The sequence below is a fragment of the Aotus nancymaae genome, unplaced genomic scaffold, assembly GCF_030222135.1.
Source record: "Aotus nancymaae isolate 86718 unplaced genomic scaffold, 86718_ANA_hifiasm-v0.15.2.pri h1tg000089l, whole genome shotgun sequence".
In the NCBI taxonomy this organism is placed as follows: Eukaryota; Metazoa; Chordata; class Mammalia; order Primates; family Aotidae; genus Aotus; species Aotus nancymaae.
In genome coordinates this window covers 15,130,021-15,154,272 of record NW_026988504.1, presented here as the reverse complement: position 1 = coordinate 15,154,272, position 24,252 = coordinate 15,130,021, and the positions used below count along the sequence as shown (strand labels likewise).

At 53.0% G+C, this 24,252-nt stretch overlaps 2 protein-coding genes across 5 annotated transcripts in view; both read left to right on the top strand.

Moving 5' to 3' along the window:
- Positions 1-20,416, top strand: part of CEP112 (centrosomal protein 112) — a 664,691-nt gene extending 644,275 nt beyond the window's left edge. Inside the window, exon 27 of one of the 3 annotated variants that reach the window (XM_064369449.1) lies at positions 20,326-20,416. Coding sequence is in view for 1 of the 3 variants with exons in the window: in XM_064369448.1 (XP_064225518.1) it covers positions 20,326-20,353 (28 nt within the window). In the remaining 2 variants the exon portion in view is untranslated. Of the gene's footprint in view, positions 1-8,948; positions 8,979-20,325 lie in introns of those variants that run through there. The other 2 variants (XM_064369448.1, XM_064369450.1) reach the window with 2 other exon arrangements.
- AXIN2 (axin 2) overlaps positions 17,508-24,252 on the top strand; it is a 32,780-nt gene continuing 26,035 nt past the window's right edge. The window contains exons 1-2 of one of the 2 annotated variants that reach the window (XM_012453849.2): positions 17,508-17,569; positions 20,326-21,261. In XM_012453849.2, coding sequence (XP_012309272.2) covers positions 20,447-21,261 — 815 coding nt within the window. In that variant the 5' untranslated portion in view covers positions 17,508-17,569; positions 20,326-20,446. Of the gene's footprint in view, positions 17,570-20,325; positions 21,262-24,252 lie in introns of those variants that run through there. The other variant, XM_064369457.1, reaches the window with a different exon arrangement.

Here is a 24,252-nt window from a genome sequence, read left to right as displayed (position 1 = left end):
GGAGACTGACGTCAAGACAATGGCCCATCTTGAATCCCCTGCCTTACTGCAAGAACCCAGCTCTCAGGGAGCTGTGGGACCCTCGACGGCTCCCTTTACCCTGCCTGAGCACCCTCCATCTTGTAGAAAGGATGGGAGGAACTGAAAGACCCACTTTGTCCTTTCCCACTGCGCTGTGTTCACACCAGAGCCACCGACCACTTCTTCCTAGCGTGCGACCTTTGTCAAGCGTCTCAACCCCTCTAGAAAGGGCCAGCTTCACTGACGTGAGATCGGTGCCGTCGCACAAGGCCCCGCCCTCACAAGGACGCCCACTGGCTTTACCCTTCTGTGGTCGCCATCTTGAAATTCCTAACAAATGGGGCCCACGGGGGCCCACGTCTGGATTTTGCCCTGTACCCTGCACGTGACGTAGCAGATCCTGCCTCTAATCCCGGGTCTCCTGAAAAATAAGTTGGTAATAAGAGGGGCCGTCTCGGTCTCGGTTGGTTGGGAGAGCGAATGAGGCGATCCCCTCACCCTGCAGGAAGTGCCCGTGGCGCCGTCACTCCCTGGCCCCTTCTGTAGCCTGCCTCTTGGCCTTCGTCGGATGCCCCCTCCTGTCCTTTCCTGTCTCCTCTGACAGTTTCTCCGCCTTGATCTTCCCTCTGTGCACGCTGACCCAAGGATCCAAACAGCCAGGGCACGAGAGCCCAGACTGGGAAATCGCAGCAGGGCTCCTCCAAACCCTGGAAGCCCTTATCAGAAAGGAAACTGCTAACGACTCTGGCACCAGTTTATGGCGGGTCCTCCCCTTCCCTTTATGGCCTTTTACTGCTCCTCGGCCCTGGGGGTTCAGACAGTGCCGCTCTTTTGTGAGGGAAGATGGCGCCAAGGAGCTGGGCTGGTCCACCTTCTCTCTGAGGGACGGGCAGTGGATTCCCTGTGGCTGGTGCCCGGCCAGTCTGCAAGGGTCTGTGGGAGCACCTGACTCGACCACGCAGCCGTATTTACAGGATAGCCTGGTCACTCTGGCCAGGTCTCCAAGGTTGGCTTTTTGGATGAGAGCTCCTCCTAAGAAGATACTAACACCACAATGCCAGCAGGTGCCTGCTCCCTCTGTGCCAGCAACTGTGGTGGGCACTTTGCATATGTTATCTTTTTTTTTTTTATTTTAACGGAGTTTGTTGCCCAGGCTGGAGTACAATGGTGTGATCTCCACTCACTACAAACCTGGCCTCCTGGATTCAAGATATTCTCCTGCCTCAGCCTCCCGAGTAGCTGGGATTACAGGCACATGCCACCATGCCCAGCTAATTTTTGTATTTTTTATTTTTTTAGTAGAGACGGGGTTTCACCATGTTGGCCAGGTTGGTCTTGAACTCCTGACCTTGTGATCCGCCAGCCTCGGCCTCCCAAAGTGCTGAGATTACAGATGTGAGCCACCGCGCCCGGCCTTCATGTTGAAATTTAATCCCCAGTGTGGCAGTACTAAGAGGTGGGACCTTCAAGAGGTGATTGGGATGAATGGATTGACAGGGGAATGGGTTATCATGGGAGGGGGACTGGGGGCTTTATAAGAAGAGGAAGAGAGACCTGAGCTAGCACGCTCAGCCAGCTCATCACACGATGTCCTACACAGCCTTGGGACCCTGAAGACAGTCCCCACCAACAAAAAGGTCCTCACCAGATATAGCCCCTTGACCTGGGACTTCTCAGCCTCTATAACTGTGTAAGAAATAAATTCCTTTTCTTTCTAAATTGTCCAGTTTCAACCAGGTGCAGTGGCTCATGCCTGTAATCTCAGCACTTTGGGAGGCTGGGGTGGGCAGATCACCTGAGGTCAGGAGTTTGAGACCAGGCTGGCCAACATGGTAAAACCCCATAATCTCTACTAGAAATACAAAAATTAGCGGGGGTATGGTGATGGGCACCTGTAATCCCAGCTACCCAGGAGGCTGAGGCAGGAGAATCGCTTGAACCCAGGAGGCAGAGGTTGCAGTGAGCCAAGGTTGTGCCTTGCACCATAGCCTGGGTGACGGAGTGATACTCTGTCTCAAAAAAAAAATGTATATATACACACACACACACACACACACACACACACATCCAGTTTCAAGTATTCTATTATAAGCAACAGAAGACTAAGACACTATGTGACACTAGTTTAGAGGAACAATGTGGGATCCTCCCAGTGGGTCCCGGGATCACCCCTCTTCACGGGCCAGGGGTCCCTACTCCACCATGGGAACGGGAGGGGTGGAGGGCAAGCATGCCCCTAACCAGAGCCAGCAGAGAAGGACACAGCCCACCAGGCTGCCCAATAAAGGGTGAAACAGAATTGCCCCAAGAAGGGTGGTGGAAAGATGCAGTCAGTGAAGGGAAGTGCCCATCAAGCTCTGTCCCCAAGCCCTTGGAACTTTGTTCACTTTACTGAAGAGGGCAAGGCCAAGCATGGACAGTCTGGCTGGAAAACCAAGGAAATTCTCTCCTGACCCTTTTCTGCTCTCAAATTTTCCTCCAGCAGCATGAAGACAACTCTAAGAATTCCTCTGCTAGGTCCCCTGCACCTCGTAAGGCCATTCAGCCTCCCTCACTGCCACCAGTACCCCCCAAACCCTAGAGAAGGAAACATAATCTGAAAACTGATGGCTGTCAGTCACGCAGATACAGCCACACACGTTGTCAAAGTCAAGCACTTACAGAATGAACAAGCTCGTGTCTCCCTCTCTGCCTCCCTTCTTATCTCCTTTCAACACTAAATGCCCTCCATGCTGGGCACTGTGCTGGCCTCAGAGACAAAGGGAGACACCAGTGGGTTTGCACACACCTTCAGTGTTCTTTGATGAGGGTCTGGCAAGAGAGCCTTGGGAACCCAGGGCAAGGAGCCTCCAGGATGTGGAGACTGGTGCCAGGCATGGCAAGAGGACAGACAGACTAGGAAGGGTAAAGGGCACAGAGGCTGGGCGTGAACAGGAAGTTGTAGAAATGTTGAGTCAATAGTCCAGCATGCGGAGGGCTTGGTCCTAATGGCCATCTTTTTTATGTATTTTTTTTTTTTTGAGACAGTCTCCCTCTTTCGACAGGTACCAGGCTGGAGTGCAGTGGCATCATCTAGGCTTACTGTAGCCTCCGCCTCTTGGGTTCAAGCAATTCTCCTGCCTCAGCCTCCCGAGTAGCTGGGACTCCAGCCACGTGCCACCACGTCCAGCTAATTTTTATTTTAGTAGAGACAGGGTTTCACTATGTTGGCCAGGATGGTCTCCATCTCTTGACCTCGTGATCCGCCCACCTCAGCCTCCCAAAGTGCTGGGATTACAGGCGTGAGCCACCATACCTGGCTGATCGCCATCTTTTAAACCACCTCCCACCCACCTGGGGGTTGCTCCGATGATACAGTAACACCAAGATATCACAATTAGCATATCTCAAAGTTACTCAGAGGTCTCGTTTGTGGGTGAGACGCACAAACATGGAAACATGCCCATACCTGGCATACTGCCTCTGCTTTAGAAACGCCTGGCCAGCAGCAGAAAATGCACCGTGGCTGGGAGGTGTGACATGTCTGTGGCCATCCTAACACTTGCCCCAAGGGCTTCTTTTGAACAAGTCTTTTTCTGATGCAGAACATGAATGAGGAATGGAATCTATACCCAAAAGAATGGATGAAACAGAGCTTCTTGCAGGATTTACAAAGCAGGCATCAAAGGTGCAGAAGGAAGTCCTCGGGAACTTGGTGATCACACCTCAGTCCTTTTATTTATTTATTTACTTATTTTTAAAGAGATGGAGTGTCACCATGTTGGCCCAGCTGGTCTCGAACTCCTGACTTCAGGTGATCCACCCATCTCGGCCTCCCAAAGTGCTGGGATTACAGACGTGAGCCACTGCACCCAGCCTTTTTTTTTTTTTTTTTTTTTGTTATAGACACACCTCAGTCCTTACAAAATTCTTAAAAGAGCTGGGCGCGGTGGCTCACGCCTGTAATCCCAGCACTTTGGGAGGCTGAGACAGGCGGATCACCTGAGGTCAGGAGTTCAAGACCAGCCTGACCAACATGGTGAAACCTCATCTCTACTACAAATACAAAAATTAGGCATGGTGGTGCACGCCTGTAGTCCCAGCTAGTTGGGAGGCTGAGGCAGGAGGATCACTTGAACCCAGGAGGCAGAGGTTGCAGTGAGCAAAGATTGTGCCACTGCTCCCCAGCCTGGGTGACAGAGCAAGACCTTGTCTCAAAAAATAATAATAATAATAATTAAAAGAGACCCAACATGTTGCAGTGTGTATCTGTTGCCACTTATGGAAAGCGCTATGGAAGATGGAGAGAAAGGGGCGCTATGTGAATGTTTGAGGGATGAGCAGGGCTTGAGGATGGGCGCTCTGGCTTTCCTAACCTCGCCCCCAGGGCCCACTTTACAGCTCCTGGGAGGAGGAACAAGAATTATGAAACAAGGCCAGACGTGGTGGTTCATGCCTATAGTCCCAGCACCTTGGGAGGCCGAGGCAGGTGGATCACCTGAGGTCAGTTCAAGACCAGCCTGGTCAACATGGTGAATCTCTACTAAAAATACAAAAATTAGCTGGGCATGGTAGCATGTGCCTGTGATCCCAGCTACTTAGGAGGCTGAGGCAGGAGAAACGCTTGAACCCAGGAGGCAGAGGTTGCAGTGAACTGAGATCTCACCATTGCACTCCAACCTGGGCAACAAGAGTGAAACTCTGTCTAAAAAATAAATAAATAAATAAAAAGAATTATAAAATCCATCAATGCATCAATGCAGCTTTTGGCATCTGAGAAAGGCCTGGGGGAGTCATGGTGATGGGGGAACCTAGCAAGGCTGGAGGCTGTGATGCTATACACGGTTCAGGGCTCCTCAAGTCAAAGAACACTTGACCATTTGCAAGTACCTGGAAGTCCCCACTGTCATCACGGCAAGACTTGAGCATGGGAGTGGGCACATTCTGATGGAGACTCATCAGGGGTCAGCTGGCTGCAGCCCCTACCCCTACCTGAAGACTGGCAGTGAGCAATGAAAAAACCTGCACCAAGACCTTTAAGGGCCTTGGGAAGCCATTTGTGCCAGAAAGCTGAGCACTTACGTCTTTCAGAAACTAAATGTACTAGCTAGACTGTTTCCATCCAAACCTCACCTTAAATCTGTCATATTTTATTCCCACTTTATAGGTAAAGGAGGGAGATCTTCAAGAGCCCAATAACTTGTAGGACCTCCCTAGCCAGGGGAGCAGGGCCCTCGGCCGGGTTGCTCTCTTTGTTTTTTTCCAAAGATGTCTAACCCTTACCAGGTATTCCCTGGGCATCAGGGGAGTTCTAACCACTTTACTGCATTACTTCTCTTCTCTTCTTTTCTTTTCTTTCTTCTTTTTTTTTGAGACAGGGTCCCACTCTGTCGCCCAGACTGAAGTGCAGTGGCTCACTGCAGCCTTCTGTTCCTGGGTTCAAGTGATTCTCCTGCCTCAGCCTCCCAAGTAGCTGGGACTATAGGCACACACCACCATTCCTGGCTAATTTTTGTATTTTTTGTTAGAGTTGGGTTTTCACCATGCTGGCCAGGCTGGTCTTGAACTCCTGACCCCACGTGATCTGCCCACCTTGGCCTCCCAAAGTGCTGGGATTACAGGCGTGAGCCACCACGCCCGGCTGCATCACTTCTTCATTTAATCCTCCCAACAACCCTCCAGACAGGCACTGCCATTCCTTCCATTATACACTTGGGGAAACCAAGGCACAGAGAAATGACAGACTCTCCATAGGAGGCAGGACCATCCACTTCCAGAGCCTCTGTGTTGAACCATTGAGCCACACTCCCCTGGCTCATCCAGACACTTTGGAATAAAGAAAGCACCTCCTTCCCGGTGCCCATAGTGCTCTGCCCAGCCAGCCTCGGCCAGTCTGCCCCACCTCACCTTTCTTTCTCCCTGTTCTCCCTGATTCTCAATATCTATGAGTTTCTGGCAAAGGCAGACCTTCGGCTGAGTGTGGTGGCTCATGCCTGTAATCCCAGCACTTTGGGAATCCAAGCACTCAGGGCGGATTGCCTGAGGTCAGGAATTCAAGACCAGTCTGGCCAACATGGTGAAACCCTGTCTTTACTAAAAATGCAAAAAAATTGGCCGAGCTTGGGAGCGTGCACCTGTAATCCCAGCTACATGGGAGGCTGAGGCAAGGGAATTGCTTGAACCAGGGAGGTGGAGGTTGCAGTGAGCTGAAATAGCGCCACTGCACTCCAGCCTGGATGACAGAGCAAGACTCTGTCTCAAAAAAAAAAAAGAAAGAAAGAAAGAAAGAAAAATATGGCAGAGCTTCCTCCTGCCTGGGACCTTTGCAGGTCCTTCCCAGCTGCTCACAGCCTCTGTCTCTCCAGTCCCATCCTAGTCTGTCTCACCTCTCCTGCTGATCACCTGGCGCGCGCGCACACACACACACACACACACACAAATCAAAACAGGGGTTATGGGTGTCTTTTTCCCACCCCCCCTCAGATTGGGACCTGCTGAGGGCAGAGACCCTGCCTTGGGTTTCACTTTGGGGCTCAGCGCCCACTGCCTTGGGTGCCTGCTTTACTTGGCTTCCAGAGAAAAGACCCAGCCCCAAGTTCTCAGGCACAACTGCCTCTCTAGGGGCGTGCAAGACCTCCATTGTCTTGTAGAGTTTAAGGTTGATGCCTTTTCACAGGGAAATTCACAGCAGGGCACCTCCTGGAGACAGCAGGAGAAAGGAAGGAAGGTGGCTTTTGTTGGGGAAAAAAGGTCAAAGTTCAAGGGATGGGAATGGAATGGGGGAGGGCCAGGTCTGTTACAGATCAGCCAAGTTCGGCTGGAGCCGCTGTTGGACCTGCGCAAAGTGGGTGGCTGCTGGAGCGAGCGGAAATGGGTGAAGCCCCGAGGCTACTGCACACTGCCCCAAACTCCCTTCCCGGGTGGCTCTGGCCCTTTTCTTGGTCTTGACCTTGGGAAGCTGTTCTACAGCTGGGGGTGTCCCCAAGGGCATGCTCCGCAGACAGTGACCCTGCCTCCCCCTCCTCCTTCCCTGGGCAGGCCGAGTCTGGCACCTGCCTTTCACCGTTCTGTGCTCTTGCAAGTTGATCTGGCTCCTCTCTGACCTTGGAGTAGAAGAGAGGATGGGGATGGAGCCCCTCACTTCCCTGCATTCTATTCTTTGTGACCGTATTTTCTGACCCCAATGTCAAGCCACCAGGTCTTGATCATTTTCTGCTTTGTGAACCAGTGGATTCCTGTGAAAAGTTATACAAAGGTAGACAGATGAACGCATTTAACAAATCGATCTTCTTGAAAACAAGGCAGTTTGCAAAAAGAATGACTCGTTTCAGTGGTGGGGGGAGGGCAGGGAACCATATCATCAGCTAGAAGATTTGCCTTGTCACCTAACCTGACTCTGCTTGACCTGTGGGAGCTGGGGGCGTGGCTTGCTCCAGTCTTTCTTATCTGGAAAGCTGGGCTACCTCAATACTTGTTTTTCACTGCATCTTTCTTCCTTTCTTTCTTTTTCTTTCTTTCCTTCCTTCCTTCCTTCCTCCCTCCCTTCTCTCTCTTTTCTCTCTTTTCTTTTCCTCCCTCCCTCCTTCCTTCCCTCCCTCCCTTCCTTCTTTCTCTTTCTTTCTTTCTTTTCTCTCTCTTTTCTTTTCTTTTCCTCCCTCCTTCCCTTCCTCCCTCCCTCCCTCCCTTCCTTCCTTCCTCTCCTTTCTCTTTCTTGACGGAGTCTTGCGCTGTCACATAGCCTGAAGTGCAGTGACACAATCTCGGCTCACGACAACCTCCGCCTCATGGGTTCAAGCGATTCTCCTGCCTCAGTCTCTGAAGTAGCTGGGACTATAGGTGCATGCCACCACACCCGAATAATTTTTTTGTATTTTTAGTAGCGTTGGGGTTTCACCATGTTGACCAGGATGGTCTCGATCTCCTGACCTTGTGATCCACACCTCAGCCTCCCAAAGTGCTCAGATTGCCGGTGTGAGCCACCGCGCCCGCCTCTTTTTCTTCTCTTCTCTTTTCTTTTCTTATTTTTTATTTTTATTTTTATTTATTTTTTATTTTTTGAGACGGAGTTTTGCTCTTGTTACCCAGGCTGGAGTGCAATGGCGCGATATCGGCTCACCGCAACCTCCGCCTCCTGGGTTCAGGCAATTCTCCTGCCTCAGCCTCCTGAGTAGCTGGGATTACAGGCACGCGCCACCATGCCCAGCTAATTTTTTGTATTTTTAGTAGAGACGGGGTTTCACCATGTTGACCAGGATGGTCTCGATCTCTTGACCTCGTGATCCGCCCACCTCAGCCTCCCAAAGTGCTGGGATTACAGATGTGAGCCACCGCGCCCGGCCCTTTATTTTTTATTTTTTAGGGAGACAAGATCTCACTCTGTCTCCTAGGCTAGAGCGCAGTGGTGCAATCTCGGCTCACTGCAGCCTCAGACTCCTGGGCTCAAGCGATCCTCCCACCTCAACCCTCTCCCCACCCACCCCTACCCCCAGTAGTTGAGATTACAAGTGTGTGCCAGCACACCTGACTAATTTTTATTTTATTTTATTTTAAATTCCAGGATACATGTGCAGGATGTGCAGGTTTGTGACATAGGTAAACATGTCCCATGGTGATTTGCTGCACCTATCAACCCATCACCTAGGTATTAAGCCCAGCATGCATTAGCTATTTATCCTGATGCTCTCCCTCCCCTTGTCTCCCTCAGCTGATTTTTGTATATTTATAAAGACGGAGTTTCACCATTTTGCCCAGGCTGGTCTTGAACCCCTGGGCTCCAGCGATCCACCCTGCCTCAGCCTCCCAAAGTGATGGGATTACAGGCAGGCGCCACTGCGCCTAACCAATTGTTTTCTTCCTAACATCCCTTAGGTGTTTGGGTGATTCATTGAAGTTATCAAGATAGATTTTCTAGTTTCAATAATTATTGTATCTTTTTCTGTGCTCTACAGTTATCAGCAAGAGTATTTACCAAGAGAGCGTGACCACCAGGAGGTGAGGCTCAATCTATACATTTTATTGTTTGTGATAGTAATGTTTTTGCTAAGAACGCAAAAACATCTATGGGTCCAGAATCTGGGCGTGGCTTAGCCGGGTGCGGCCTCCTTGAGGTTTCTGTGAGGCTACCAGCAAGCCAGCAGCTGGAGCTGCATCCTGTCAAGGCTTGCCTGGGTGGCGTTTGGCTTCTAAGATCACTGGGTTGGTGGCAGGGCTTGTCCCTCATCACAGGGGTCCCCCAACAGGGATGCCTCAGGATCCTAGGGAAAGCACCTAAGATAGAAATCGCAGCCTTTCTACAGCCTAATGTGGAAGGGATATGCTGTCCCATAGCCATATTCTATTTGTTAGAAGAGAGTCGAGTGCCACCCATGCTCAAGGGGAGGGAAGAACCAGGAAGCAGGGATCACTGGGGCCCAACTCACGGATGCCAACCACAGCTCCTGTGACTAACAGCTTGACTCTGGCAGGGGGTTTCCAAGACTGTGTCCCAGACCCTAGGCTGGCATCAGTTCTGATGGGCCGGTGCACCGGTTTCACCAGCTGTTAAATATCTCCCGGGTCCCTCCTTCCCATAATCTAGTTCAAGGGACACAAGTTTCACAAAACAGGGTCCCTGTCTTCAGAGGCTTCATGGTTGGGTGGGTGGGACAGAGAAGTGTTTTGCTAGAGATGAGCCCCAGATGCTGGGCAGGAGTAGGAGGACAAGCTTTAGCCTGGTCTGGAGGGATGAGGTGGGAGAGGACTGAAGAAGTGGCAGAGGGAGGACAGTCAGGGAGGAAAAGGAGAGGCAAGCCACCATGCGTATGGTGGGGACAAGGGGGTGTCAGCCAGAAATACAGCTGGAGAGCTGGACACAGTAGCTCATGCCTGTAATCCCAGCACTTTGGGAAGCCAAGGCAGGCAGATCACCTGAGGTCAAGAGTTCAAGACCAGCCTAGCCACCATGGTGAAACCCCTCTCTACTAAGAATACAAAAATTAGCTGGGTGTGGTGGTGCATGCCTGTAGGCCCAGCTACTCCGGAGGCTGAGGCAGGAGAATCGCTTGAACTGAGGAGGCGGAGGTTGCAGTGAGCTGAGATTGGGCCACTGCACTCCAGCCTGGGCAACAAGAGTGAGACTCAGTCTCAAAAAAAAAAAAAAACGAAAAGAAACAGAGAGCTTGGAGAAGGGTGTGCACCGGCCATCTGTGCACCACACAAAGGGTTCTGGGCCTTTTCCTAAAGGTTTGTTCTGTGCAACTGGGGAGGATCTGAAGCAGGGGAATGAGGAGGTTGACTTTGCAGTGCCCAATCTTCACCATGGCAGCACTGTGTAAGGGGGTCCGGGGCTGGGGCTGTAAACCATAGGCATGAAGCATCATTAGAACATTTGGCTGTTCCTGGCAAGAGCCGTGGTAGCCGTTGTGGATTTGGAGAGCGGGGGTGATGATAGGAGATTTTTTAGAGGCAGAATCAACAGGTCGGGGTGAATGAATGGAGGTATTTGAGGGAGAGGGCAGAGTCTAGACGTGCCCCAGGTTTCTTTTCTTTTCTTTTCTTTTGAGATGGAGTGTCGCTCTGTCACCAGGCTGCAGTGCAGTGGCGTGATCTCAGCTCACTGCAACCTCCACCTGCTGGGTTCAAGCAATTCCCCTGCCTCAGCCTCCCGAGTAGCTGGGACTATAGGCATGTACCACCATGCCCGGCTAATGTTTGTAGTTTTAGTAGAGATGGGGTTTCACCATGCTGGCCAGGGTGGTCTCAAACTCCTGACCTCGTGATCTGCCCGCTTCAGCCTCCCAAAGTGCTGGGATTACAGGTGTAAGCCACCGTGCCCGGCCCGTGGCCCAGGTTTCTAACAGGCAACTGGAAATGGTGAGGTCACCGCCCAACAGAAGGATGGCTGGTTTTGGGGAGGGACAAAATAGGTTCTCATTTAAGTGTGTTAAGCTGGAGGTGACTGTGGCCAGCCTATCAAAGTGTGATGAAGAATGAGGAGGAGGACCATGGGAGGCCAGGATTACAGCTTTGGGAGGCCCTGATCTTTAGAGAGCAGCATTTGAAGCTATGGGTGGGGCAGGAGACTGACCAGAAAACTGTTCAGGACAATCCATGAAGAAGGAGCCCAGGGAGACAGGGGTGGAGGAGGAAGAGGTGTCCTGTTGGATACCTGAGAGAGGAACTGAGAAAGGAGAGAGCCGCAGAGAAACCAAGCCAGGTACAGATCAAAATGCACTCATTTAACTTAACCTTAGGATGTCTTTTACCAGACTGGGAATGGTTTTCGAGGAGGAGAGAGACTAGAGTGGTTTGAGGAGGCAGGGAGAGGTAAGGCAGTGTAGACAGCCGGGTGGTAGTCCCTGAGTGCACGGAAACAGGTCAGGTAAGAGATGCGGGTATGGCTGCAGCACTGGCAGTTCTGTAATAAAGCAGCACATCGACCATTTGATGTAAGGAAGTTTCTTCAACATGAAGCAACATCTAGAGCCTCTCCAGGTGTTCTGGGGCAGCCTGGGATTCTGCTGAGCCTCCTGCCCACCATGGCCAATCCTTTGGATCTCCCAGGGAAAGCAGTCAGTCAGTGTGGAGAAATGCCCAAAGCAAACCAAGAAACAACCGGACATGAAAGAATAAAGTAACTTTTTTTTTTTTTTTTTGAATTTTTGAGACAGAGTCTTGCTCTGTTGCCCAGGCTGGAGTGCAGTGGTGCTATCTTGGCTCATTGCAACCTCTGCCTCCCAGGTTCAAGCAATTCTCCTGCCTCAGCCTCCTGATTAGCTGGGATTACAGGTACCCGCCACCACACTCAGCTAATTTTTTTTTTTGAGACCCAGTTTTGCTCTTGTTACCCAGACTGGAGTGCGATGGCACAATCTCAGCTCACCGCAACCTCCACCTCCTGGGTTCAAGGAGTGATTCTCCTGCCTCAGCCTCCTGAGTAGCTGAGATTACAGGCATGTGCCACCACACTTGTCTAATTTTTGTATTTTTAGTAGACACAGGGTTTCTCCATGTTGGTCAGGCTGGTCTGGAACTCCTGACCTCAGGTGATCCACCTACCTCAGCCTCCCAAAGTGCTGGGATTATAGGCATGAGCCCCGCACTCGGCCTTAATTTTTGTATTTTTAGTTGTGCTGGGGTTTGCCATGTTGGCCAGGCTGGTCTTGAACTCCTGACCTCAGGTGATCTGAACTCTGACCTCAGGTGATCCGCCCACCTTGGCCTCCCAAAGTGCTGGGATTACAGGTGTGAGCCACTGCACTCGGCCTTGAAGATGGGATTTCTTAGGGAAACCCTATTTTTTCCCTTGTGGCTTCAAATCTCCACCTTGGCATTCCCAATCTCTCCTCTGCAAAGGGGAGAGGAAGTAGGTCCATTCGCCCTCAGGTGGATCAACTTCACTGAGATGCCCATGGAAACGGCTGCCACTCTATGAGACGTGGGTCAAACTGTCCCAGATCAGGCTATGGGTAGCCCAGCTGGTAGAGTCAAGGCAACCTACCTACAGGTAGGGGTTGAATGAAGCGTGCTTCAGAGGGATTTCAAGGCAGAAGCTGTTGTGATTCTTTTAGGAAAGTATGCCAATTGTATGTATTAGTCCTGCTGTAAAAGTCAAGATCTCCAGATGGGCAACCACCCACCCTCCCCATCCCCTCCCCGACCTCATCTCAGCCAGCCCCACCCTGGATCTCCTCACTATGGTATGGAGAAAAAAGAGGCTGGTCCAGGAGTCAGGACCCCTCAGAAGTTCCAGCTCAGCTCTGATGTGGGCAAGCGATCTTCGGGAAATCTCACTTTCTCTTTGCTTAATTTGTCTGATTTCTTACATGAAGGGTTGGATTAGATAACACCTGAACAGCCCCTGGCCTTATTTCTTTTTGCATACTGGATAGGATTGTCCTTGAAAGATGGCAGCAAGTGGCCAGGCGTGGTGGCTCATGCCTGTAATCCCAGCACCTTGGGAGGCCAAGGCTGGTGGATCGAGGTCGGGAGTTCGAGACCAGCCTGACCAACATAGAGAAACCCCATCTCTCCTAAAAATACAAAATTAGCTGGGGGTGGTGGCGTATGCCTGCAATCCCAGCTACTCAGGAGGCTGAGGCAGGAGAATAGCTTGAAGCCGGGAGGTGGAGGTTGTGGTGAGCCGAGATCACGCCATTGCATTCCAGCCTGGACAACAAGAACGAAACTCCATCACAAAAAAAAAAAAAAAAAAGAAAGAAAGAAAAAGAAAGATGGTAGCAAGGCACAGTCTCCTTTGCCCTTTTTTAGGCCCCACTGTGGTCAGCTTCCTGGGGTCACCCTTCCCCAGGTTGTCACTCCCAGTGGAGGGTATCTTTGCTTTGGAGATGGGGAGTTTCTTCCCAGAGCAGGTAACGGGATATTGAGAGAACAGGGTTACTCTGCAAAAATAACCACCATGTTCTGGATATCTACTATGTGTCCAGCTCTGTGCCAGGCATTGATCTTACTGCTCAGGCTCACAGGAGCCTTTGCTGGGGAGGGTTCCTCCACTCTACAGGTGAACAAATGGAAACTCAGCGTGGGTAGGTAACCTTCAGTCTTAGGAAAGGTTACCTGTGTCTCCACACCTGCCTCCCCGAACAAAGGTACATTGTCTAAGGCAGCACTTTTCCAAAGGAATAAAAGACAAAGTTACTAAATCTGAGAGCGCAATGTCCTGGGTCTCAGCTCCTCTGAAGTCCCAGCTGGTGTGACTTCCCCTCCACAGTGGTTTTTGTAGGACTGACTAAAGGTCAGAGATTTGGCCAGATGCCTTTCAGGGAGCCTTTAGTCCTTGTTTTCTGGGACTCTAGGATTTCAGCCCAGTACATAATTAAAGCAAAGAATCACTCTCTGCTTTATTAAACTTGTCTGCACTTAGGCAAAGTGGATTGTTTATCTTCTGCAGAGTTTTTCTTTAAAGGTGGAGTGGGGGGTGAGTGAGCATGTGCAGAAATCCATCACCTTGCTTTCCAGTTTCCAGGCAACCATGCAGGATTACAACAAGTCACATGATAGCGCTGCTGCCAGGGAGAAGGGGAAAATGGAAAACTGTGCTATCTTGAGAAAGGGGCTGGTATAAGCACAGGACTTTGGATTCTCCTCTAGAAATATTATCAACAAGTCGTCAGAGACTCAGAGTCTAGAGAGAGGGCTTTCCAGCACTTGGCCCAGCTTCCTGCTGGGAGGGAACTGTCCCACCAGATATAAAACTGTAGGAAAGGGGCAGGCCACAGGTGATGGTGGAGGGAGTCATTGGCCTAAGGTGACCCGAGCACCTGTTCTGGAAACCATACTCTCAGAGGAGTTATTTTATTTATTTATTTATTTTTATTTATTTATTTTTTTGGAGACGGAGTTTCACTCTTGTTGCCCAGGCTGGAGTTCAATGGTGCGATCTCGGCTCACTGCAACTTCCACCTCCCAGGTTCAAATGATTCTCCTGCTTCAGCCTCCCAAGTAGTTGGGATTACAGGCATGTACCCCCACGCCCGGCTAATTTTGTATTTTTAGTAGAGACGGGGTTTCTCCATGTTGGTCAGGCTGGTCTTGAACCCCCGACCTCAGGTGATCCTCCTGCCTCGGCCTCCCAAAGTGCTGGGACTATAGGCGTGAGCCACCGCTCCCGGCCCTTAGAGGAGTTATTGACCAAGAAGATCTAAACCAAACCGGGCCTTGCTCCTGGGTCCCAGGCCCAGTCCCCACTTGCTGTGGCCTCAGCCATGGGATAATGAGGTAGTCCTTTGGTTAAAACTGAGCCTGCAGTGATGAGGGCTGGTTGCGAGAGACAGTGATGGGTCAGTGGGGACAACTGGGAGGAGAGGAAAACCACCCATGAAGACCACGTTTCCACTTCCTTTTTGAAAACCTCTTTTTTCTGAACACTGTTTATTTTTATTTTAGATGTTTTGATTTTTCTATCTCTCCCCCACCCCCTTGTGTGTGTGTGTGTGTCTGTGTGCACGCGCGTGTGCGCCTTTACTGTTGTTTATATGGTAGACACTTCTATGGCAATCCATACCCCTCTGTCTACACTTTTGTTCCAGTAATAACACCCTCTGTGGTCTAAAGACTCCCTGGAACCACAGTGACAGTTTTACTCCTGGCACTCCTGGGGTGGCCAAATGGGGTGGGTGTGTTCTTGGCCCTGGGTTCCTCAGGCCAGCTCATAGCTGGTGGCTAAGAGGGGCCATGGGTCACTGACCGCCCAGAATTCTAGCAGGCCAGGGCTTTTAGAGCCCACTGGTTTCCTCACACCAGCAGTTGTCCGAAGGCAAAGATGAGTCATCCAGCCACACTCTTTCCCTGGCCTTCCTGGCTGGCTTGAGGGCCACATTTCAGAGCCGGGACTGCTGTGTTTATGCCAACCTGGCTGCCTGGAGTGAAGAGCCTGGAGGGGCAGACCATGGGCACCGAGAAGCAGGTTTTGGGGAGGAGCTGCCACCTGTCATGGCACCCAGGAGCCAGAGTCCAGCAGCACGGCCCTAAGAGCTTTCTCGACCCTTGTCACAGCTCCTTAGGCTGAGAGCAGATGGAGCATAGTCCTGCCACCTGCCCCTTTCCAGCAGACCATGGGTGGTGGATCCTCCTTTTCTTTTTCCTTCTTTCTTTTGAGATGGAGTCTTGCTTTGTCGCCCAGGCTCACTGCAACCTCAGCCTCCTGGGTTTGAACCTCCTGCCCCAGCCTCCCAAGTTGCTGGGACTACAGGTGTGCAACACCACACCAGGCTAATTTTTGTATTTTTAGTAGAAACGGGGATTCACTATGTTGACCAGGCTGGTCTCTAACTCCTGACCTCTGGTGATCCGCCTGCCTTGGCCTCCCAAAGTGCTGGGATTACAGGGGTGAGCCATCGTGCCCGGCCTCTTCCTTCTCTTTCTCTATGGAAACCTAGATAGAGCCACAATTCTTGCACGTTTTAAAGTTTTGAAGGCCCATGACAGTCCATCTCAGCGTTTAAAAGGGCTTGTCATCCATGAAGTTGGAGAGTCAGAGCTTTCCACAGCTCCGAGGCCAGGACTCTGTCTCTCTCTTTTTGGATCTCTTTGGTTCACACCTTTATTTATTTATCATTTATATTTTTTGAGATGGAGTCTCACTTTGTCTCCTAGCCTGAAGTGCAGTGGCGTGACCTCGGCTCACTGCAACTTTCGCCTCCCGGATTCAAGTGATTCTCCTGCCTCAGCCTCCCAAGTAGTTGGGATTACAGGTGCACACCACCACACCTGGCTGATTTTTGTATTTTTAGTAGAGACGAGGTTTCACCATGTTGACCACGCTGGTCTTGAACTCCAGACCTCAGGTGATCTGCCCGCTTCGGCCTCCCAAAGTGCTGAGATTACAGGCGTGAGCCACCTCACCGGGTCCTTTATGTTTTTTAAAAGGAAGAAAAGTTAATTATTCGCTCATAACATGAGGCATCATTCTATAGCAGCAGATGAATAAATACATAATGTTCTGGGTTTGTGGCATATTTTCTCATTTTAAGGGAGAAGAGAAGGTTGTGTGTGCCTTATAAACGTTTTTGGGCAAATGTGGGAGAAATTCAAAGGTGACAATGGGGTGAGTTTTCGATACATTAAAACGGCATGTCTGGTCGTTTGGAGGGGGGAAAAAGATATTCCATGTCGGTTTAATATGTAACATATGGCAGGAGATGGGGCTTGGGAAGAGTAACGGGTATGCAGTTGTTTGCGAGAGATGGCCAAGGTGTGCTGCTGTGAGGGTCTGGTGGCCAGCAGGTTGGGAAGGTGGACTTAGGTCTTCAGGGCACTGAGGTGTGATTCCTAACTGGTGTCAGCACTCAGGTCTGTACGGGCAGATTCACACCCCACCTTCATACATGCACGAGCGCAATTCATCCACCAACTGCAGTCCTATATTTACCCAAACTCAGATGGATGCACGTGCACCAGCGCGCACAGGCATGCACATGCCTCCAGCGGCTGGGCCCGAGTCCGCCCTACGACAGTGGGCCAGTCGACCCCAGGGCCGGAACTCCCTTTGCAAAGTCCTCCAAGCCCAGATTCCCAGGGAAACTTGAATAGAGGTAGAAAAGTGTTTGATGATTTAAAAAAAAAAAAAAAAAAAAAAAATTCTTCTTGCTTGCAGTTCTTGCGATGGCCATAATGCTACAAGAAACTGTTGCATTCCAGAGCCGGGGAGGGCGAGGACAGGCAGCGGGAGGAGGCGGGAGCAAAGAGGCCGGAGAACTTGAAAGAAGAAATCAGAACTCGGGTTGAGAACGCCCACGGGGCCGCGGGGGGCTGGCAGGGGGCGGAGGAGAGGCCGGGGAAGGGTTAACGCGGGAGCGGAGCGTGCGGCGGGGGCGGTCCGGGGCGGGCGCGGGGCGCTGTCCCTTTAAGGCGGGCGGCGCGGGCCGGCCGAGCGCGGCTGTGATTGGCGCGGCGGGATCACTGGCTCCGCGAGCCCGGCCCGGGGGAGTCGGCTGGAGCCGGCTGCGCTTTGATAAGGTCCTGGCAACTCAGTAACAGCCCGAGAGCCGGGAAATAAAAATAACCCCTCAGAGCGATGGATTTCGGGGCCGCCCGGCGGCCGCGGCGCCCGCCGAAGGCCCTGCTGTAAAAGGTGGGGGTGGAGGCTCGGCCCCAGCGGAGCCGCTTCAAAGAAAGCCCCCCTCGGACAGGGGGCGAGGTCGCGCCGAGCCGCGGCGTGGGCGCGGGGGGCGGGAGGGGACCCGGCCAGGCGGAGGCCGGACCTGGAGGGGGGCGCGGGCCGGGCGGCCCTGCGGAGCGGCGGCGGGGCTGCAGGGGGCGGCCCGGGGCGCGGCCGGCGTGTACCTCCCTTTCAGGACCGTGCGCTCGGCTCGCGCCTTTGAAGTGCACAGTTAAATCCACAGCGCAGTTTTTGTTGGAAGCGCCCGGAGGACATTTGGTGCGCCGAGTGACTGTGGAAACAGGACCTGCGTTGAAAGCCGGGCCGGGCGGGGGCCGGTGGGGCCGGGGGCGGCCGCGGCGGGGGCGGAGGCCCGCTCGGGTCTTTTGCATAAAAGGGGCGGCGGGGCGCGCCGCTCCCCCTCCGCGGCCGGTGGCCCTTCGCTCTGATCCCGGGATTGTGGTTTCCCGCACCCCCTCCCCCGCCGCGCGACGCCCCATGTTCCCCGACGCCGCAGCCGGCCCTGGGGGGCCCGGGGCTGCTGCCGCGAGCCGAGCCGGGGGCCTGCGCCAGGCCCCTGCCCGGGGCGCCTGCGAGGTCTCGCCGCGGAGCGCGCGCGCGGATCAATGGTGAGTGCCGAGGCCGCCGCGGCCAGGCGGCCCGCGCGCTTTGATGTGCCGGGCGGCCCTTTGAAGTTGGCAGGCCGGCTATTTTGGGGCGCGCTCGGGGCCGGCGCGAAGGGGAGCGGCAGACCCGGCGCCTAGCGCTCTGGGGGGGCTTGGCCCGGCAGCCCCGCGCGCCCTCCGCCGGAGCCCCCTCCCCAGCGCGGGGACCGGGTTGGCCGGGGGGCCGGGAGAGGAGACTACTCCGAGTGGCGGCAGTGGCGGGGGCGGAGAGGGGGCCGAGCCCTCCCGGGGGTCACGTCGCTGTCGCGGTTATGGATATGAGTTGGTGTGTGAGTGCGCGCGGGAGTGCCTTTGGGAGGTGGGATGAAAGGGTGGCTGCGCCCCCCGCTTTCCCTCCCCCGCCCCCCGCCTCTCCCCCGCCCCATCCTCTCCTCCTACTTCTCTCCCCCCTCCCCTTCTCCCCTCCCTGCCGCGGGTCCGAGCTAAGGGGCCCACGGCGCTGGCGGAGGCTCAGTCTGCGCGCAGGACCGGCCCTAGTCCGTGGCGCCCGCGTCCCTCGCGTCTCTAGCGTTCCTCCTCCCCGCCCGGGCCCCGCGCCCCTGGCCGCCCTGGCCCCTTTTGCGGAGAGGCAGAGACTCCGCGCGTCGCCATTTCTGGACTAGGCTGCTGCTTTCTGTGCTTTTTTTGCGGGCGCCTCTGCGAGCGGCGGCGCCGGGGACTGACCCCCCGCCAGGGCTCGGGGCGCTGCTGGCGCGTCCCGGGGCTCCGACCGCGAGGTGTGCCCGCCGGGGCTCTGGAGGCATTCGGTTGTATTTGAGCTGGGGGACCGGGCCGGAGGGGTTTGGAGGACATGAGAGCCCGGCCTCGGAGGCCTTCGTCTTCCAGGTAACGGGGCTGCCCCACCTCCCCACCGCCCGGGTACGCAGTGCTCACGGCAGCTCCACTACTCCATGGGCCGCAGCGCCCAGCCCCGCGGCTCCGGGCTCCGGCCGGGGTCAGCGCGCACCCATCCCAGACCCGGGGTCCCTGGCTCCTCGCCCGGGGTTGTGCCCCGTTCCCCGGTCCGCTCCTACCCTTCCTAGTTTGATCCTTTCCGTCCTAGGCAAAGCAGCTTATTATTGGTTAGATAAGACTTTTCTCTTGGAAAAAGGACAGGCTTGAGATCAGTAGAGTTTGGGATTCTTGGCACAGGCAGTGGTGGCGTGAGACGGCTTGTGATCCGGTTTTGTAGGTTTCGCGGCTCCGGGAGGTGGGTTAGGGGTACGGGGGCGACTGTTCCGAGGCTTCTCAGCTCTCTAGCAAAGTTTGAAGATCAAAGTCTCCACTGAGTGAGTTGGCTTCTGATTTGGGGGAGGTCAGGGAAGACAGAGGTGTTGACTGAGCTGTATTCTTGGCGGGGGTAGGGGGCGCGCAGCGAACAGTCAAATCTGAGTTGGGGAAGGGGGCGTTTGCGTGCTGAATCTGAGAGTCCGGGAGCCCAGTCCGACTGTGTTGGGCGGGCTTCTCTCGGACGAAGATCTTCTGATTTTTAAGGAGTGGGAAGAGGGAGCGCAGAGGGAGCGGGTGGGTGGGGAGAATGGGAACCAGATGCCGGGGAAGGGCATGTTTGGAGCTCGAGTTATCTGTGCAGAGCCGAGTGGGGAAATTTACCGAAATTGGTTTCACCTGCACACAGCCTAGCGGCTGCGAGTGCGCCTCTTTGGAGTTGATGGTTTCGGGGGAGGGGGGAGGGAAGGGGAGGCTCGGAGTGAGCTACCCAGCGTGCGCCCTGGCGGAGTGGGTTTTTGGAAGGTTGTGTCTTACACCTCCGGTGTCCCCCTGCCGCCCCCAGCCCTTGCCCTCCTCTCACCTTCCCCTCCTCTTTCCCAGCAGCTCCCTCCCATCCCCAACCCCGAAAAGTGTGCGGGGAGCTCAGATTTCGCCTTTGAAAAGCAGCGTCTGATACTTTAGATGAGCACCTCGCAGATAGCTGGGTTGCTTGATTTGAATTTGAGGAGTTGAAAAGCCTGTTTACTTTCTTGCTTTGATGTTGGGTAGATCTGGTTTTGATTAGATCAATACCCTTTTCTCTCTCCCCACCTCCCCCCTTCCTTTTCTTTCCAGAGAGGAGGCTCAGATGAGCCCCTGCTGACTTGAGAGAGACAGACAGACCACGCCGATTGCTGAGAGGAACTGGAAGAAGAAGAAAAAAAATCCCAAACTCAGTGGGAAGAGCTCCCTCACCATGAGTAGCGCTGTGTTGGTGACTCGCCTCCCGGACCCTAGCAGCAGCTTCCGTGAGGATGCCCCGCGGCCCCCAGTGCCAGGGGAAGAAGGGGAGACCCCACCGTGTCAGCCAGGGGTGGGCAAGAGCCAGGTCACCAAACCCATGCCTGTCTCTTCCAACACCAGGCGGAACGAAGATGGGCTGGGGGAGCCGGAGGGGCGAGCATCCCCTGATTCCCCTCTGACCAGGTGGACCAAGTCCTTGCACTCCTTGTTGGGCGATCAAGACGGTGCTTACCTCTTCCGGACTTTCTTGGAGAGGGAGAAATGCGTGGATACCTTAGACTTCTGGTTTGCCTGCAATGGATTCAGGCAGATGAACCTGAAGGATACCAAAACTTTACGAGTAGCCAAAGCGATCTACAAAAGGTACATTGAGAACAACAGTATTGTCTCCAAGCAGCTGAAGCCTGCCACCAAGACCTACATAAGAGACGGCATCAAGAAGCAGCAGATTGATTCCATCATGTTTGACCAGGCGCAGACCGAGATCCAGTCGGTGATGGAGGAAAATGCCTACCAGATGTTTTTGACTTCTGATATATACCTCGAATATGTGAGGAGTGGGGGAGAAAACACAGCTTACATAAGTAACGGGGGACTGGGGAGCCTAAAGGTCGTGTGTGGCTATCTCCCCACCTTGAACGAAGAAGAGGAGTGGACTTGTGCCGACTTCAAGTGCAAACTTTCGCCAACTGTGGTTGGCTTGTCCAGCAAAACTCTGAGGGCGACAGCAAGTGTGAGGTCCACGGAAACAGTTGACAGTGGATACAGGTAAGACTTGGACAGGGGCTGGTGGGGCGGGTGGGCTGTCGATGTGGACTTTGCAGATGTTTTGAGTTAAGTCCGGTGGATGAGTGGATGGGTGTGCTGCAGAGACAGAGGTCTGTTGAGAGCTGGGACTGCTGGCCATGAACTCTTTTTGATCTTGCTTTTTGTTGTTTAAAGAGGGGAAGAGTGATGCACACACAGCTAAATACCTGCAGTCTTTCAGTGCTGACATCAAACAGTGGCAAGCAGTATACACTAATGTGGGTTACTTATTATCCCGGGCTAGTGTCTCAGAAGGGATTGAGAGAGAGAGAGAGAGACAGCAGCTTTTGATGCCTCTGAGTCACCAGATCCACTAAGCACCGGTTTTGGAAGGGGTCACTTCACCACTAATCAGTAGAGGGTGGAATTAATGTGGCTAGGGAGGCAGCTGGGTTGTGGTGGAGGCGCAGGAAATAACGTGTGAACCCATTGAGGGGTAAGTGGGTTTTTTTTTGAACTTTTCTGTTAAGATAAGAGCCAGCAATTGGCTTAACTGGGCTTGTGGTTCCCTTTGTAGAATTAGATATTTACCCAGCAAGAAAGGCCTCTAACTAGAGAAGGTCCTGTGATTTTCCTAAATGAAGGACCCTTGGCTTTAGAGCCTTCTGATATATTAATTTAGGTTTTAAATGCGCATGAGTCGGAGGGGCAGACTATTATTTTGTTAGTGCTGATGGAGAAGAGATCTTGGCCCGGGAGTACTGGGGCTCTGGAGTACTTTCTCTTAGAGGCTTCAAAGACAAATAGTTCTTTGCAGAATGGCCAAGTCTTAAGATTCTTGACCTTTGGAGGCAACTTCAGACCTCTTGTTAGAATGAGTTTTTCTGTTTTCTTCCCTTCTCCCTATTTCCAAGTATCCAAAAAGAGAATGAGCCTCTTAATTCTGGGGTGTGGTTTATGACAGGACAGGGGATGGGACTTCACTTAACTGCTATCTGAAGGGTTTATCTTGCTGTCTGTGTGGATTTCTCTGTGTGTTAGGGGCCCAGGATGTGATCTGATAGCTGCCTCCGGATTTCCCTTTCTCTGTAGGGTGTGGTCTCTAGTTTCCAGCAGCAGGAAGAGAGATGGGCACCAGATGGCTGATCTGGAGCCACTGGGGTAGCCAGGTCTGAGCCTAGCAGGCCAGGATTTAGGGGCTAGTTGACTGCTGGTGAGGAGGGGCAGGGCTTATTCTTCAACCACCAGGGGGCGCACTTATGGCTTGGGAACCAGTTTTACTCAGACATCTGGTCTACACCTAAGTGGAACAAGGTTGACTTTTGCAAGGAAGCACAGCGTCCCAGGGAGTTGTTTTGGCATCTTTATGCTTATGGAGTCAGGTTGTTTGGGAGGAAGATCCTGGGTCTGGCCTCTGCAGCAGGTCAGTCGCCGGGCACCTGCTATGCGTGCCCGCACCATTATGAGAACATTTGGGTAAACCTCTGGCGCTGACCCCCTTGCCCTCTAGCCTGAGAGCCAGAGCCAAGACTACTGAAGGGCCGTGGTAAAGGCTGCTTCTCTGGGGGCCTCTTGATTGGGGCTTCTGTGTTTCCCACTGTGGAGACTGGAGTGTCACCTTGGTAAATAGCACAGTGTGTGGTTTTGGACGCCCTCCCCAGGCAGGGCTCTGCTGTGAACCCTCCCTTTTGTGGGTGAGCAGTTGAGACCCATCCTGGGCTTGCCTCACTGGGATATGACCAGGATTCAGCTCCTGAAGCTTTTGAGATCCAGAAGGCAGAAGCTCCTGTCTTCCAGGGCTGCCTTGTTGGCTGTGAACTGTGGACATCATTGATAAAGAGGTGACAGCTTGTCATTGACCTGAGAGTTTCCATGCTAGATTCACGTATGCCTTCTCCCACCTTTGGGTTGAGATGAAGCATCTTATGGACTCTGAAGCTCACGTGTCTTAACTGGGCATAAAGAGAATTTAAGACACAGCCAGGTGATCTAACTTCATTTTAACATGCAAGATATTCGAGGATGTGCAGAGTATATTGAAAGGTCTGCTGAGTTATTCAAGGGTTTGCGTTCCAGCCCGGTCCACTGCGTGTTGAAGCCTTCTGAACCACATGTGCCTATCTGTAAAATGGGTGGGCCTCGTTGCTTCTGTCTGTATCAGAGGATTGTTACTAGGACCAAAATAATAAACATGAAAGCCTTTTGTAAAGAGAAACGTTGTGAACAGCTGCTAAGTGTTATAATTAGTATAATTAACAATGTTAATGTAAAAAGGGCAACCAGGTTGGGATGTCACCTTTGAAAGGGTGACTCTTGGCTTAGCCTAGTTTTCATTGTAACGTTTTAGAGTGGCCCCCTGTCCCCCATGCCTCAACTTCCTTTTTAAACTGAAGTCTTTTTCCAGGTAGTTCTTGGAATGCAGGGATCCCATCTAAGGTTTTTAAGTTCACCCCTTCCCTCCTGCACACACTAACTCATCCTGCAGAGTACCTGGCATCTGGGATGGGCTTAATAAGTTAGTAAAATGAATGAAACAGAAACGTGAGTCCTGCTGAGGAGGATCTTTCTTCACCGGCTACTCCCAGCCGGATGCCCGGGGCACTGGCCAGCCTTGCAAGCTCTGTGTTTACCTTGGGCACTCAAAGGAGCCTCGTTTTTAACGACTTGTTTGTGTCCTTACTGATTTGGTGTCAGGTTTAATATAAATAGTTGGGGCGGAAGAGCAGGAATTATCCTCAGAGGGCAGGACTCTGGGCTGAGTGGTTGAGGGGGATGCCTGGGCTTTTGACGCTCTCTATAAATAACCTAGAGCAAAAGCCACTTGTTGGTAGGAGCACGTGTAAAAACCCCGGCACACAAACACACACACAGTGTCGAAGTGTGCGTGTGAGGGGGTTGTGGGATTAGGTGCTGGGCCTCGCATTTATTTTGGGGAGGAGAATATGGCACTGGGTGCACAGAGCCCTCCCTGTGTCCTCGCCTTTCTGCACGGGCCCTTGTGTGTCCTGTCCA